The sequence below is a fragment of the Halyomorpha halys genome, unplaced genomic scaffold (genome assembly GCF_000696795.3).
Source record: "Halyomorpha halys isolate HHAL.00 unplaced genomic scaffold, Hhal_1.1 Scaffold230.1, whole genome shotgun sequence".
Classification (NCBI taxonomy): Eukaryota; Metazoa; Arthropoda; class Insecta; order Hemiptera; family Pentatomidae; genus Halyomorpha; species Halyomorpha halys.
Genome location: NW_027114585.1, coordinates 484,753 through 497,150, shown reverse-complemented (window position 1 = coordinate 497,150; position 12,398 = coordinate 484,753). Strand labels below are relative to the sequence as shown.

Genomic DNA, 12,398 nt, shown 5'->3' with positions numbered 1-12,398 from the left:
CACAGAAATCTATTTCTAAGGTTATGATTCTAAATATTATTTTAAAATATTTAACCAAATAATAGATTTTCTAGTGTATCAAAGAAATCTATTTCTAAGGTCATGATTCTAAATATTATTCCAGAATATTTAAAACCATTCATTACGTGGCTTGTCAAGATCAATTTTTGTAGAAACTCAGATGTTTCTGTTTTTAGAAGTGAAATTATCATTTTGTTTACTCATAGTTATTGGAAATTGAGCTACAAAAACATCCACGGATGAAATTTATTATATATTTTTGTATTTACAATATTTAGAAAATTTCAAACAGACACATGTTTCTATCAATGCTGATGCCATAAGGTTTTTTAGTTTTCTGTTGTTTAAATCGTTACTGAAGGTTCGATCTCTGGTAATGGCGTGCTGGACTGATGCTAATATTGTAATCCTCTTTCAGAGTTACCGCTCTGTTTAGAAAAACTGGACGAAGGAAGAGATTTTCCAGAGCTATTAAGATATGGTAGCATGTCCTCCGGTGGGGCTATCCGTCAAGGTAGTGTTTTTTTTTTTTCCTTTTTACCTTTACTCTTAGCCGCTCACTTCTCGACAAAAATTGTTTTCCTACATCCACCTTGAAGGACGCCTCTAATTCAAACATGACAAAAACTTTTCGTCTCGAGTGTTTAGCGTCGGTATTTCGGAACGCCCATCAACTCTGTCAGGCCTCGTGTAATAAATATATCGGGCATGCTGTGTAATGGATTATGTAAAAAAAAATAATTAAGTATCTTAAATTACAGGAAATCATCAGCGAGACACCTTTTCGTCATTGATCGAGACAGAAAAAATGAGATCACATAAATAAAATGTACATCTCAGATTCACAATGTGAAAAAATACAAACCAAATAGAGATAGTTGATAAGTCTTTTTATTGTTTATTATCTTTGTTGTTTGTTTTCATTTTATTCCCTCCCTTACTTCAATTATACTCCACTGTAAAAACCTAGGTGTCATTTCCGATCAGCAACTCTTAGTTATTAAATTATAACTATAACCACACATTTTAAATATACGTTTAAGCAAATAAGAATATAACAACTTAATACAATATTATTTAGGTTGCTTGCTAGGAAATACCTCTTCCTTCCACCCACCCCCAGGACAAGAGGGAGGCCTGGTGATTAGTAGAAGTTTCGCTAGAGTGAGCAAGGGGCAGAAGAAATGGACCGATCATTGAAATAATTTCTAGCCAACAAACACCTCACGCTAGGGTCCGCTCCGGCAAAAAGTGGGTACCCGTTTCACCATTAGTGAAATTAAGATGGCACTGGGACTGTGCGTATATCAGGTGGTCGTAAACAGACTAAAAACTGACTTTATATATGGTCTCAGTAATTAGCAAAAATTCGAAGTGTTAATTAGACGCTACAGTAAAACCTTAATTGGAAATGCTTCTTATTAATGAAATTAGAATAAGTTAATTGTCGGCATACTCCATTCGCCAAAACTAAAACCTAAAAAGTTTTATATTATAGGAAGATAGTCCGGGTGGCGGTCAATAAAGATATCAAAATAGTAAAAGAAAACTATTTATTGTTAACCAAAGATTTCCACTGACAACTGTAATTGACATCTCTTCAAGCTTATAATAGATATTTACGTTCAATAGTATTCGAGATATAACTTTTTAAAAAGCAACATTTCATAAAAAAAATGCACTGAAAGATTATTATATATATCTAAAAATTAATTTCTATATCTAAAAAAACATTCGACGTACAGATGTTTGCCAACACTCAAAGTAAAGCTAGATAAATTTACTATAAAATAGTTCATAACGTTAATTTTTGTAGAAGTAGTAGTTTAAATGATATTTGAGGAAATAAATTCGCAAAATATTAATTTCTAGTTGTTCGGATAAAATGTTTGATTTTTGAAAAAATATGTATCTGGAACCAGTAGTAAATGAATTTATTTTGAGAATTCTACATCTCAAAAAAAATTCGACGTACAGATGTCAAATAGCACTCAAATTATAGATAGTTTAACGAGCTATAAAGTAGTTTATGACGTTTATCTTCATAGGAGTAGTAGTTTTCATAATAGTTGATTAATTAATTAATTGATTTATAGTTGTTCGGACAAATTTTATTGAGCGAAATTTATATTCTTTTAAAAACTACTACCCCTACACGTTATAAACTAATTTATAATAAGTTAAATTTCCTTTATTTTGAGTGCTGGTAGACATGGATACGCCTTATGGTTCTAGAGATATATTTTTTCAAAAATCAAACATTTTATCCGAACAACTAGAAATTAACATTTTGCCAATTTATTTCCTCAAATATCATTCAAACTACTACTACAAATATTAACGTTATGAACTATTTTATAGTAAATTTATCTAGCTTTACTTTGAGTGTTGGCAAACATCTGTACGTCGAATATTTTTTTAGATATAGAAATTAATTTTTATATATATATAATAATCTTTCAGTACATTTTTATGAAATGTTGCTTTTTATAACTATGTTGAGAACTATTGAACTAAATAGCTCTATTCGGTCTAATATTTTACCAAATTTACTCTACTTTAAATAATGTCCTCTAGGTTTTTGTAGTGTTGTTAGTTTTAAAGATCTCCGAATGAAAATAAATTTTTTTTAACGTTTTAAACAGCCACCATTTTTGATTCCCCTAACCTACACAGTTAGTTAATTTATTTTGAGAAACTTATATCTCAGGAACTATGTGATGTACAGATGTCTATTAGCACTCAAATTAAAGCTAGTTTAATGGACTATAAAGACGTTTATGACCTTTACCTTCGTAGGAATAGTAGTTCTTGATATTTACTAAAATAAATTGATTTATAGTTGTCAATATATTTTAGCAAATTTCATGTAAACTATTACTCCTACGAAGATAAACATCATAAACTACTTTATAGCGCATTTAACTAGCTTTAATTTGAGTGCTAATAGACATCTGTACGTCAAATGGTTTTTGGGATATATATTTTTCAAAATAAATTCACTTACTACTGATCTTTCATTATGTCCTGAAATAATTTTTATAAATTATTGTTTTTTAATAAGCTATACCTCGAAAACTATTTAACGTAAATAACTCTATCAGGGCTCATATTTTAGCAAATTTACTCTTCTTTAAATTACGTTCTTTTAGGTTTTCTTGTGTTGTTGATACTTTTTAAGATATAGAGCTCCGAATGAAAAAATTAGTTTTTTTTATCGCTTTGAAACAGTCGCCATTTTTTATTCCTCCTACCTATACTTGGCAGACTCATCAATTTTGACTATTAATTATACATAGTTTTCATAAAGTAATAAAAAATTGGGGTGAGATAACTGCCTTTTTTTTCTCCTCTTGGGCTCTTGTACTAAACGGATCTGAAGGAAGAATGTGATGTAAATACTATTTCAGCATAACACAACGTTTTTACTGCTGGATTTTTTTTTTTTTAAATAATAATTTGTTATATTTTCGATTTTTTATTTATTAATTTACTAATGTATTTGTTTAATTTTTTATTGCAGGTGGACGAACCCCCTGATGACACTTCGATGCCGGTCGACGACTATATTCGAACTTCTGAGCCTGAGGAAGGCTTCAAAGGTTGGTTCATTGCATTTTATAATTCTATAACAGAACAGTATAAGGAGTATTCATGATGTTGTGTTAAATGTTAAATGTTTCACCATGTTAAATGTTATAACTATAAGATTGTGAGCCGCCCTATTTAAAGTCATGTTAAACGTTAAATGCATAAGAACCCTTGCGGATTTTCACAGCAACTTGTTGTATAAGCCTTTATGTTTATAACCTTCCTTCCAGACCCTCATGTTATTGTTTACTTCAGTTTTGATTTAAGTAATTAATTACAACATGCCTAGAGTGAGTGAAAAGTGGAATTTGTGTGAAAGTTTAGCTTATGAAATGAAATGAAAAAATAACTTTATTCTGGGACATATGTCCCCTAAGAATAATTACATGGTTCATATAGTGAGATTTTTATCTGCCGAGCGTTTACAAATTTTCAGACAGTAGAATGTATTTCAGATAGAAATAGATTGTTTTTTTTACTGTTTTTTTTTTCAAATATATCATTAAAATTATCCATTCTGGTTTAATAACAGGGATATGAATACCACAAACACACGAAAGAACTGAGCTGTCACAACAACAAAAATGGCGGCGATCTCAACTGGTCTATTGTGTGACGTCATTTTCCATTTAACAGACCAAGTAACAGACTCTCAGCCATGTTAAAAGTTATTTCGTTTTACCACGGTAAAAGAAGGCAATTTTTTTCGATTTAACATGAGTTTTTCCATTTAACACGCTTTAACATGTTAAACCAAAGATCATGAATACCCCTATAATTTAATTTTACTATTTAAGGTATTTTAATAGGTGTGTACCACATCACCTGGTAAGCATTTTAATTTTATTAGAAATATTCAATCTGATTTTTCATTTTTGATTCTTGATTAAATGTCAGTACAAGGAAATATAATGAGTATCGATGTAGCTTACTAAAAGAAGAAACTCAGAGTGTAAAAAGAAAAAAAAAAGTGATAACACTATGTTTCTTTTTATAATAAAGATATTATGTTTTCTCGTATTGTTGGTAGTTTTAAAAATGTAAAGCTCCGAATGAAAAAAAAAAAGTTTTTTTTAACGTTTCAAACAGCCGCCATTTTTTATTCTCCCTACCTATACTTGGCATACTCACCATTTTCGACTAGTAATGATACATAGATTTTCATTAGTAATCAAATCTTGGGGTAAAATAACTGTCTTTTTCTCCTCTTGGGCTCTTGCGCTATTAGATGGAAGAGGCTTTATACCAGACCCGGTACTCCTTACCCTGAAGGAATACAGAGATGGAAGAAGTACGTTCCATACAACATTTTTATGAAATGTCAGTTTTTAAAAAGCTATATCTCGAAAACTATTTAACGTAAATAACTCTAATAGGGCTCATATTCTAGCAAATTTACTCTTCTTTAAATGACGTTCTCTTATGTTGTTGGTAATTGTGAAGATATAGAGCTACGAATGAAAAATTAATGGTTTTTATCACTTTGAAATAGCCGCGATTTTGTATTCCCTTTACCTATACTTGGCAGACTCATCAGTTTTGACTCATAATTATACATAGTGTTCATTACAGTAATATAAAATTTGGGTGAAATAGCTACGTTTTTTTTCTATCCGGCTCTTGTACTAATTGCTTTAGGCCTTCAACTAATTCATCTTTCTTTCTACTGCTATTTAATTATTGTTATTGTTATTAATTAACTAATTCGATCTAAGACAGTGTATAGAGATGATCCTCAAGGGCTATATAGATTGGAAGGCCATCCCCTTGAGTTGATTGTGTTTGCCTCGGGGATGAACCGTCTCCTGTAATCTATTCTCTAATCTCCCTCGATAACTGAAAAATGTTCTTCGTGTCCTCTCTCCATCTGGGAGGATCAGTAGGGGGTTGAGAGTGCAGGGGGTAGCCTTTTCTTAAGACCGGACCCCAGTCAGTTGGCACCCATCGGTCCCTTGGCTTCAAACATTACCTTAGGGTAACATTAAAAAAGCTTTATTTTTATTTGCATAAGTAACACCAATTTAATGAATGCGTTCATAAGTGAATGCAGTTCTCCTATGGATTTTTAATATAAATTTATGGTCTTAATACGTTCTTAAAATAACTGTACATATATATTGAAGATTTTCATTTTTTAAATAAAAAATCTTCCTCTGATATATCTTTAATTTTGTATATTGGAAGTAATTAACTATCTCATATTTTTATTAGTAATAAAAATATGATTTGATAATTATCCTTATGAGATACAGGGAAAAAATATTTTTTCTAGGTTGAAAACACATTTACTGTTAGAAAGTCAATGATCTTACAAAAAAATAATATTTAACGTATAATGTCTTAGTAGATAATAAAGGATGACGAAAATATAAAAAGTTGGTAATTTAAAAAAAAAAATTAGAAATTGGTTCAAACATAATTTTCATGTGCATTATTAAATAGGTTTTAAATTTAACTTTTCCTCAAGGTAGTATCCTTAGTCCCATCCTCTACACCGTCTATACAGCTGACATTCCAACCAATCCTTACACTATTCTCACCACGTATGCCGATGACACATGTGTGCTCGCTGTTAATAATAACCCATTAATTGTATCCCAAAATCTCCAATCCCATCAAATCACCTTTACCCTTCGTCTTAAACCTACTGACTGCCCTACAGTTTCATTTAATGATGTTACTCTTACCCCAGTCGAACAGATCCGCTACCTTATACTACATTTGGACAAACGATTAACCTGGAATCCTCACATAAGACTGAAAAGACAGGAAATTGCACTTCGATTTCGACTATTACAGCACTTACTAGAAAAACGGTCTAAACTTCCAACACATTACAAGACTGATCTACATGACTGTAATAAGGCCAATCTGGACATATGGAGTTGAGCTTTGGTCTCCACTAAACCTTCGAATTTCTCTCGTATTCAATCCATACAATCCAAAATCCTTCATAAAATCCTCAATGCTCCTTACTTTGTCACAAATAAAATCATACATAAAGACCTTAATGTTCCCTATGTAACCGATCTAGCCCGAACCAGATATCATTCCTTCCATTATAAACTCCCTAACCACCCAAACCTACAAGTAACTAACCTTGCTTCCTCTCCCACTCCTGAAAATCCTTGCAGCACCTGAAAAGAAGATGGCCACGAGACCTTTTGTATGTATGTAAAAACGTTATTAGAGTGCTACTAATGGATAGTTTCTCTACATGCCTATATCAATCCATTATAAACTTACATCTAATTTACTGAATGTTTTATGATGTAAATTTCAATAAAGATATTAAACAAAAATTATATATACGAAATAATTTTTTATTTATACAGATTAAATACATAAATTTCTATTTTCATTAAAATAACCATGATTTCGCATATTTTAATAATAATATTATTCACTTTAATTATTTAATTCCTAATGTCTATGTTCTGCTCATTGTAGCAGTCATTACTTTTTGTTTTTATTTAACAAGAAAATTAAAATCTAATCACTACAATAAATATATACAGATATCACTCCTTCCATTATAAACTCCTTAACCACTCAAACCCCCTAGTTTCTAACCTTGCATCCTCTTCCATTCCTGACAATCCTCCGAGGCGCCTGAAAAGAAGATGGCCACGGGGCCAGCTAATGTAAAATGTCATTAGAGTGCGACCAATGGGTAGTTTCTCTACACGCCTGTAACACTCCAATTTAACTTAGATCAGATTTACTAAATGTATTATAATATACAGTTGTAAATAGCAATAAATAAATATTTAAAAAAAAATTAACTTAAACAAATAGTTTTTTTACTATTTGAGTTATTCTTATTATAATATATATTGATCCTTGCGAATAAATATCAATATAAAAGTAAAATTTATTGTTCCACCTTCTGTGTTATTATTGCTGGCCCTCCAGACTGACTTGATCAGGTGGCGTTACATATCCCTGATCCCTAACAGTGTTCCATATCAGGCAGAGGGAAGACAGAGAAGGGTTAATGAGACGGACGGAGACAGAGAGAGACAAATGATGCTGAGAACACCATGTGCTTGCGGCCATCCGTCTCTGCCCTTTATTAACACGGCCGACATATGTACTTCAGGTCCACATGTCACCTCTCCTCTTCCATACTCCTTAGTGGCTTATATTCACTTCGTAGGATAGTTAAATAGTATAATAGGTGTCTTAGTATAGAACAACATTATTAGTGGAAATAAATGAATAAATAAATACTGATACTATTCAATCGTAGTTCTTTTTTACACCAACCAAGCATATACGATACCATGTTATCTTCCATGATGTCTTGGGTACTGTTGGTTTTATGTTGTAACATTATTCTTTAGAATCTTCCTTGTCCCAACTCGGTTCGACGAACCCGAAGATCCTTTCAGTGGTCATTTATGTAAATGACTGCTACCATGAAGGCATCAGAGGACTTTTTGCAAGAGGAAAGAGCCTGTGACGGTCCGACCATTAAGACTGACCTGTCGTTAGCAGCAGCGCTCTGTGGCTCAGCTAATGTTGTAATTTTAAGAGAACTCGAACATCATCCAAGAGTGACAATACAAAGGTCACTCTTAGTTTGATCGTTTGAGGATCACTACGCATATTATTATGAGTATTCATGATGTGTTAAATGTATAATGTTTTACCATGTTAATTTTTTTAGTATAGGATTGTGAGCAGTCCTATTTAAAATTGTGTTAAATGCATATATTTAAACTTCATGTTATTGTAAGTGTTTTTCTAAGTATTGTTAAAGTAATTTATTTCAACATTGCCTAAAGTGAGTGAAAAGTGTAAGTTTGGCTGCTGAGTGCCTTTATTGATCTTCTAACTTGTAACAAAGAGAATCAAGATAAGCTAATTGACAGCTGTCATTATATTATTATTATTTTCATCCATTGCTTTCCATTAGTTATAAAAACATTGAAAACAGGTAACGAGCTAAGCTGGTCTGTTAAGTGACGTCATTCTCCATTTAACAGACCTAGTAACAGACGCTCTAGCATGTTATATGTTATATCGTTTTAACATGGCAAAAGAAGGAATAATTTCTCTATTTTACCTGATTTTTTTTATTTAACACCCTTTAGCATGTTAAACTAAAGATCATGAATACCCCTATTGTTGAAGCAGATATATTAGGCCCCATCTACATCGGGTTTTGATGTTTGTCCTTATAAACTGACAATTTTCAATCTAAAAACATTTGAAGAAGTTACTCTGATATTTTTTATTATTATAATTTGAGTATTTTTGATTTCATTACTATTCACCGGGAGATGGGGTTCACTCTCTATTTGAATATCCAATAAAAAGAAATAATTTTTTTTTGGTATCATTCTAGAATTTTTTTTTAGTAGCGTAATACATATTCGCAGTAAGTAGACAAGTTTTTAAAGCCGTTTTCCTAAATTTTGAATCTTTTTCATTTTGTACTAAGACTGAATATGAACAAATATTTCGTTTTCCGAATTTCCAGTCGCATTGTTTGTTGTACACATTAAGGAACATAATTCTGTGTCAGTCTGTAATCAGACGTTGATGTTTCATGTTGACAATGAAAGACAATAAAATGACAATGCAGTAAACTAAGGTGGTGTTAAAAATTATATAAATATAAGTGAGAAATTATTTTAAAATTAACAAATATAAATACAATTTACAACAATAAGTATATAAAAAAGAAATAACATAGAATATTAGATTTAAGATGTACAAGGGACGTATAAATTGTCAAAATAAATAAATAAATACTTACAAAGAAATAAATTGTAGTATGACTAATTGTAATAATATTGAGAGACGGAAAGCGAAGGAAATGAGAATACATAAAGGTCAAGAAAAATAAATTAACAAGTATGATAATAATAATACATAAATGAAGAACAAATCAGAATATTTATCGGGCTTTTATTTCTTGTTGGCCATTTTTATATATCTCTCTTATATTTAGATAATTTTTAACCACGCCTTAGTTTACTTTATTGTCATCTTATTTTCTTTTCATTATCAATATATTTTTAGTTATTCTGTATATTTTTAGCCAGGATGAAGCCCTGGAATGTGGGGCGTAACGTCGACAAATAATTAGTTTAAAACTATTTTATCTTTTGATCACACCCCGACCATCTCCTTCATTGTAATTAGAAATTTAGTTTAGTGTCCGAATTGAACATCTTGAAGTTCATTTTGGACACATTAGTTTGATTTTTTTTTAAGTACGACTGAGCGACTATCGCCTGATCTCGCTATACTTGTCCAGTGTTGGGGCGGATTTATTCTTAATATTAATTATTATATATCTATCGTTTTAAATATTATTACGCGGTTGAATATAACAATTGTTGTTTATTTATAATTATGTATTATGAAATAATGTTCAGATTTACCTCGTAGGCCGAACTTACTCTTTCATTCTGCCTCAATTTTACTGAAGAGAATTAATATATTACAAAAGAAAGCTCTAGAATGGACACTATTTTCAATTAGTCACCTCGAGTTTTCAGACATAGACATCATTACTATTATAATAAGTGTTTTGTTTACATAATAGGTGGTATGACGGAGGCGGTGGGTTGGTATGAGGGCGGGCGTTTGTAACAGCCCACTGAGTACACTAACTATCCTAGACTGTCTTTTAAAAAATGAGTAGTTTTATTTTTTTATAAGTCAAACCTGAAGTTTCGATATATTGAAAACATTGGAGAGATTTTTATTATAGAATAACAGCTTTCTCTGTTAAAGCTAGCCCGTCATAAGCATAACCCTTATGCCTTCTATAGACGATCCTGAAATTTTTTTTTTGATTGATAGATTTATTTATTGATAAATATTACAATCTGCCACACAGTTGTGGGCAATAGGTAATAGTGATGGATAATCTCATACATACTAAAATAAAAAAAAAAAAACTAATAAAAAAAAAAAAAACTCTTAAAATATATACAAACAAAAGAATAGCCAAGATGAACATAATCAAACTATCTGTATGAAAAATAAATAAATAAAATAACATAATGATAAAATAATATTACAATATTTACAAAATCGACCTGAGGATCCCTGAGCCCACTCTATCCCCCACGTGTGAGGGGTAGAGCAGAGCTCAAGAGATCCCAGCCCATCCCTCTCGCTACATCACTGGTTTTGAGACAGTGGAGACTGAGCAAGTGCCGCAAACACAACTTGAGTGGAGAATCTGACCATTGTCAGAACTCCAATTGTCCATTTTTATATTAATAAGTCTCTTGGCCACTGCCGTTTCAACCTTCTAGGTGGGCTGTAGGGATAGGTGGAACTAGATAAGGTTTGAACCCTGACTGGGACTGTCTCACTAATATTAATTATATAACATAATATAATATAATAAAACACTAAATGTTGTAGAAAAAAATAAAAATATCTTGATGTTACTGTGGTTAATGCTTTTTCTTTGGAAACGCACATAGCAAATGTTTTAAAAAGATTAAGAATATGCTCACATAAACTTTATTACCTCCGATTTGTACTTAACAGAGACGTTTTAATTATGGTAAAGCATTATTTTAATCGATATTAAGATATGAAATCGATTGTTATGGTGCCAGTTGTGATAGTCATTTATCAAAACTTGCAAATCTGCAAAATCAAACATTAAGAACAATAACGCATCGCTATAATAAAACAGGAAATATTAAAATCTTTGGTACTTTACCACCTAAACTATTTTATTTTTATAGAATTATCTTAAAATTTATGGATAATTTATTTAGAAAAGAAATAATATATCTAAAAAATGTTAAAAAATTAAACCACCCAATAACAATAAATTTGACAAACGTACCAACGCAAACGAAAACTATTCATTCGAAGAACTAATAATCCACAAAAAAAAAAAAAAAAAATATTTAGCTTAACTTTCTTACTTCTATGATTCCCAATAATTGATTTTTATTCACAAAATTAGCATATCTGGTATTTTTTCTTAACTCCTCATCATTTATTTATTATATTACAATTAACAATGTATGTGTGTTCTTTGTAATGGATATTATTAGATCCTTATTCTTATCATATTCTTTATCATCTTATTTTATTATCATTATTATATTAATTCACTAATTGTAAATTTGCAGCTTTATTATTCACTTTAAAATCCTTTCAGTTCTTTTTATTGTTTTTTTTTATTTAATTAATTTTTTTTAATAATTTTTATTTTTTACTTTATTTTCATTTTAGTATTTGTATAGCCGTAGTAGTCTAAACTGTAATATTTACATTTCACTGTTATTTTATTTTATTTCACTGTTATGTTATTTTGGCCCCAACTGATAGATTTTGTCATCTAGTCGGGCTATATTAGATTTAATTTTTAACTATTTAAACATATTTGAAGTTAATGAATGAAATAATAACTTCTTTTATGAAACTAAGTTTTGATGAGACCAGAATGACTTGCTCTGTACGGTCTCTTTATAAATAGTACAAATCCAATGTATTGTTATTACTTTTTACCTGAAATTCAGCATCAACTTTTATATTAGATGGATTGGATCTAGATTTTATTTTTGTCGATTTTATTCTAAGCAGAGCTATAAAAAATGATTGTGTCTACCAATTTTGACGATTGAAATATCGAATTTTTAAATTGTCCCCACCCCCAAACAAAATTTTGTTTTTTTTAAAATTCAATATTATACCAATCTATAAAATCAATTCAAAATAGATTCTAAAATTGTCTGATCTATTTTCTCTTATTGTAATTAATTGTCTATTTTTTATTTATTTATTTACTGTAT

The 12,398-nt window shown here is 30.3% G+C and overlaps 1 protein-coding gene across 1 annotated transcript in view; it reads left to right on the top strand.

The window, feature by feature from the left end:
- Positions 1 to 12,398, top strand: part of LOC106679903 (ubiquitin carboxyl-terminal hydrolase 48) — a 165,802-nt gene that overhangs the window by 149,072 nt on the left and 4,332 nt on the right. The window contains exon 19 of the mRNA XM_014419294.2: positions 3,545 to 3,623. Within this exon, the coding sequence (XP_014274780.1) occupies positions 3,545 to 3,623 (79 nt within the window). The remainder of the gene's footprint in view (positions 1 to 3,544; positions 3,624 to 12,398) is intronic.